Source organism: Octopus bimaculoides, chromosome 5 (genome assembly GCF_001194135.2).
Source record: "Octopus bimaculoides isolate UCB-OBI-ISO-001 chromosome 5, ASM119413v2, whole genome shotgun sequence".
Taxonomy (NCBI): domain Eukaryota; kingdom Metazoa; phylum Mollusca; class Cephalopoda; order Octopoda; family Octopodidae; genus Octopus; species Octopus bimaculoides.
The window spans coordinates 5,422,848-5,427,550 of NC_068985.1; the positions used below are offsets into that span (position 1 = coordinate 5,422,848).

The 4,703-nt window shown below is 38.4% G+C and overlaps 1 protein-coding gene across 4 annotated transcripts in view; it reads right to left on the reverse strand.

Moving 5' to 3' along the window:
- The window catches only part of LOC106876232 (glycoprotein 3-alpha-L-fucosyltransferase A), a 561,369-nt gene that overhangs the window by 371,779 nt on the left and 184,887 nt on the right, over window positions 1–4,703 (reverse strand). The window contains exon 3 of one of the 4 annotated variants that reach the window (XM_052968126.1): window positions 788–1,090. The exons of the other annotated variants lie outside the window; for them this stretch is intronic. Coding sequence (XP_052824086.1) covers window positions 890–1,090 — 201 coding nt within the window. The 3' untranslated portion in view covers window positions 788–889. Of the gene's footprint in view, window positions 1–787; window positions 1,091–4,703 lie in introns of those variants that run through there. 4 annotated transcript variants of the gene reach the window in all.

Consider the following 4,703-nt stretch of genomic DNA (forward strand, 5'->3'; position numbering starts at 1 on the left):
AGAGAAAGTTGTGGTGAAAGAGTACAGCAGGGTTCGCCACCATCCCCTACCGGAGCCTCGTGGAGCTTTAGATGGTTTCGTTCAATAAACACTCACAACGCCCGGTCTGGGAATCGAAACCGCGATCCTATGACCACGAGTCCACTGCTCTAACCACTGGGCCATTGCACCTCCACAAATAAAGCATACATAGGATTTTATTATGTGTGAGAGGTTGGAAGATTCCATTTTAATTTTAATTTTAAATTTGAATTAATTTAATTGTAAGTTATTATAGGTTATAACTGGTGGGTTTCTGGGTTCAAATTCTAGGAATATTTGTTCAGTTTTAATTATGTTTATTTTATTTCATATGTGTATATATGTATAAATGGAGGATCATTCATAATAATTAGTCTATCGATTTTTGTAGAATTATCTCTTTATTTTGGTATTCAAAAAAGAAGAATAAGAAAAAAGAATAAGAAAAAAGGGGGTAAACAGAAGAGAAAGGAAAAAGTCTGTGTTCACACATACATATACATATGCATATGTATATGTATGTATAAACACAGACTTTATTATTTCTCTCCTGTTTTCCCCCTTTTCGGTAACTACATCCCAATGATAGAACTTTGTATCTTTGTTAGAAACCAGCTCTCTCTTTAGAAGAAGAATTTAGATAATTAAAAAAACAAAAAACAAAAGAGAACACACACACACACACACACACACACACACACACACACACACACACACACACACACAAACACACACAAACACACACACACACCATTAACAGCCAGTTTATAAACACATTGTGAGTTCATAATATCTCTCTATACTCATTAAATATTTATTGCAGCGTAAAGAAATCTTCTCCATACTTTACAGAATATTCCATAACGGTTCATAATTCTTTTTCCTTCCGCATGCCCCTTCTTCGGCACGTCTTTTTCTCTCTTTCCTCACATAATCCTCTGGCTTTACTTTTGACAGAAGCGGCCTCTAGCAGCTTAATAGTAGAGAACAGTCGAAAAATCATGCGGTTGAAGTGGTGTTCGTTGTGGAGATCTATATTAATTCGTGCCATTGAAGCGTCTTTCACATCCTGTTGATGACACCAAATTTACACAAAGAGCTTTTAGCAACTGTTGAAAATGTGCACAAATGATCTTTCCTTTAGATTTCTTAAAATTTCCTGAAGCTCTGCTACAAAACTGACCAGTTGAGCGAAAAACTTCTGTCATATATTCTATATCACACTCAAAGGGAGAAACCGACTCTTCTTGAATGTTGTTAATATCCTGAAGATTCACTCGGTTAATTAACGTACACTTATCGTTGGAACTAATCGGAAATACAAGAAGCCTGGATATTTTAATGGTGAAACTTCTCAAAAATTGCTGTCGGTGTATTGTGGGCACTTTACCCTTATCCCAAGCCGATTACAGTATCAAGCATTACCCGGATCCTTGTTACTTCTACACTTGAGCACAATATTTTCCTGGCTTCACTATTTACATTCTATAAATTTATCAGTTTATTTAGTTTCTACATGTACTTTACTGTGTTTTCAATTCTGCTCCTGAAGTTTGAAGGTCAATTCAGAGAATAGAATTATTATTATTATTATTATTATTATTATTATTATTATTATTATTGAGTGAGAGAGCAGGGCATGCCATCAAAGTGACACTGGGGTAAAATATACGAAGCCCATTATACCCATCATGACTACCCATCTGATAAGGGTACACCAGACATATGCATCACAACCATGTGTGCGCAACATAGTGTTCTCATATCAAGATAAACAGCGCATGACCTTGCAGGTGGGGCCCAGTTAGAATTTTCTCCAGGTCGAGTAGCCCATCCCACTTAAAAGGTCCTTGAATAAAGGTTGTTTGAAGATGTCGAACGAAATATCCATGTTTCGAGAGGTGGATTATCCAAACCCCAAAGAATTCCTCTCAACACATAGCTATGCTCACCCACTACTTCTGCTCGTGATCAGAGATGCACATATCAGCAGCCACCAAGGGACATGCTCAACTGGTTAAGGTCAAACAACTGACAAGCAAATCTTTTGTATTGAGCAGAATATTTGCTGTAGCCCATCTTTTATAACAAGACAAAACAATGTACATGATAACACTTCCAATCAATTAAGATGAGAAGCCATGCGAGCCACTGCCTGGTACTACACCAGGGCATTTATTATTATTATTATTATTATTATTATTATTATTATTGTTGTTGTTGTTGTTGTTGTTGTTGTTGTTGTTGTTGTTGTTGTTGTTGTTGTTGTTGTTGTTGTTGTTGTTGTTGTTGTTGTTGTTGTTGTTGTTGTCGTCGTCGTCGTCGTCGTCGTTATTATAGTAGACGTCGTACAGTATACAATATCGTGAGATTGTTGATTGAAGATATTGTGTCTAGTGGGGGTTTGTACAACAAGGACCTCAGACAGACAGTAACTTAGCGCAATATGCGTGCAGTTCCAAGTAATCCCAACTTTTGCAAAACTTCTAGATTGTAGGATATTTCTAAGGTTTTTCAGATTTTTTTTTTTAGATTAGATGGTATTGAACCCATCGTCCATAGTTGTCAACGATGACCACGGACATCACAAGGGAGAAGAAGACGGAGCAGGGTGTGTCCGGTTGTGGCCGGTTAAATCAATGCGTGCTCGGAAGGTTCTGCTGCAGGTGGACTTGCGCATTTCGCATTTTCTTTGTGGTCCTGCAATCCGATCGTAAGAAGTGACGCCTCCGTCGGTGCAGCTTTGCCGAGCAGAACGGTCTTGCGCTTGCGTTTCTCCGAGGTGAGGCTTTGTGCGTATCCTTGAAGATACCATTTGCCAACACTCCGAATTTCCCTTTTCTGTACTGCCTCAATAATCACAATTCACTCATCTTAAACGCTCCTAAATTGCCTTATATAATGGCGATATTACAATTACAGTTTGGTGAAGATAAAACAATGCGTGTTACACTAAAAATAAAAGACTAATCGTCAACACTTGACTTTGACATATCTTGGTTCTTTAGAGATCTATAAGGAATACAAAGCATTACGAAATATCCAAAAACGATTGAAATCTGCAATTTCATTTAAAACATCGTTTACTCCAAATTTCAACCTGTGTCTGATACGATGCCAAAGACTCATGTTTGGGGAATCAACAAGAAAGAATTGTGCAACTGATGTTACAGCTGATGTCATATTCTCATTTTGGTGCTATATTAAGAAACCCCCACCATTTTAGAAGGATCTTAGAAGCCCACCGTTTACAATCTGCATTTAGAGTAAATCTGCAATGTTCTAAGACAGACTAGAATGATACAGCTTGGGAAAATTTACCAATTAAATCCCCAAAGAAGACATCTAGAACAGCTTCTGCCATTGTTGCAGGAGATTCACCAATCTCAAAAGACATTTTAGACTGCTTGGAAATTGTATTTGTTACACCATTGGCTTTCATACTTTCACATAAGTCTTTTTTTTTTTCTTTTGCAATATCTGTGTCCGTGAGTGTGCAAAATTAGTTTATACCATTCCTGTCTTGTAAGACCCATTCGCGAATGGTTCATCATTGAGAACGACATTATATACAATGGTAAAGTAGCGAGCTGACGGAACCGTTGGCACTCTGGACAAAATGCTTGGCGACATTTCATGCGGCTTTACGTTCTGAGTTCAAATTCTGCCGAGGTCGATTTTGACTTTAATCTTCTCGGGGTCGATAAAATAAGTACCAGTTAAGCAGTGGGGTCGCTGTAATCTACTAATCCCCCACCCACCCAATCCGCAAACTATTTCAAAACGTGTTGTAACAGAAAAGATATTATGTATAATTGCAGACGTCGGACATGTTTTTGATGCAAAATACATGCTGTGTTTGCGATAGAGATTTTACAACCAGCTTCATTGATTTTTTAAAATCCTCGACAGGACATATTAGAGAGTGGGGAGGCGGTGGTGGTGGTGGGGGGGGAGAAGACGTGAAGATACTGGAGGTACTCAAGGGACAATGTAACTGATGTATCTAAGATACAATGGTTACGCATTATAATATTTTGAAATTGGAGACTCGGTTGCGTTATAACAGAACTGACCAAATCATTAACGACACAAGACATGAGTCAAGTCTAATGTTACGTTGTAAGAGAATACACGGGGAGACGCCAGAGAGTTCCTTGTCGCAATGGCATAGATTATTGTACTTCTATGTATGTATGTATGTATGTATGTATGTATGAATGTGAGTATGTATGTATGTTTGCCTGTATGTATGTATGTATGTATGTTTGCCTGTATGTATGTATGTATGTATGTATGTATGCATGTATATTTGTATGCATGTATATGCTTGTGCTCATGTATGTATGTTTGTATGTACGTATGTGTGTGTGTGTGTATGCATGTATGTATGTATTTTATATTCTTTTACTCTTTTACTTGTTTCAGTCATTTCACTGCGGCCATGCAGGAGCACCGCCTTTAGTTGAGCAAATCGACCCCAGGACTTATTCTTTGTAAGCCTAGTGCTTATTCTATCGGAGTCTTTTTGCCGAACCGCTAAGTTACGGGGACGCGCAAACGCACCAGCATCGGTTGTCATCGGTGGGGACACACATACACACACATACACACACGTACACACAGACACGCACATACGTACTCACACACACACACACACACACACACACACACACACACAC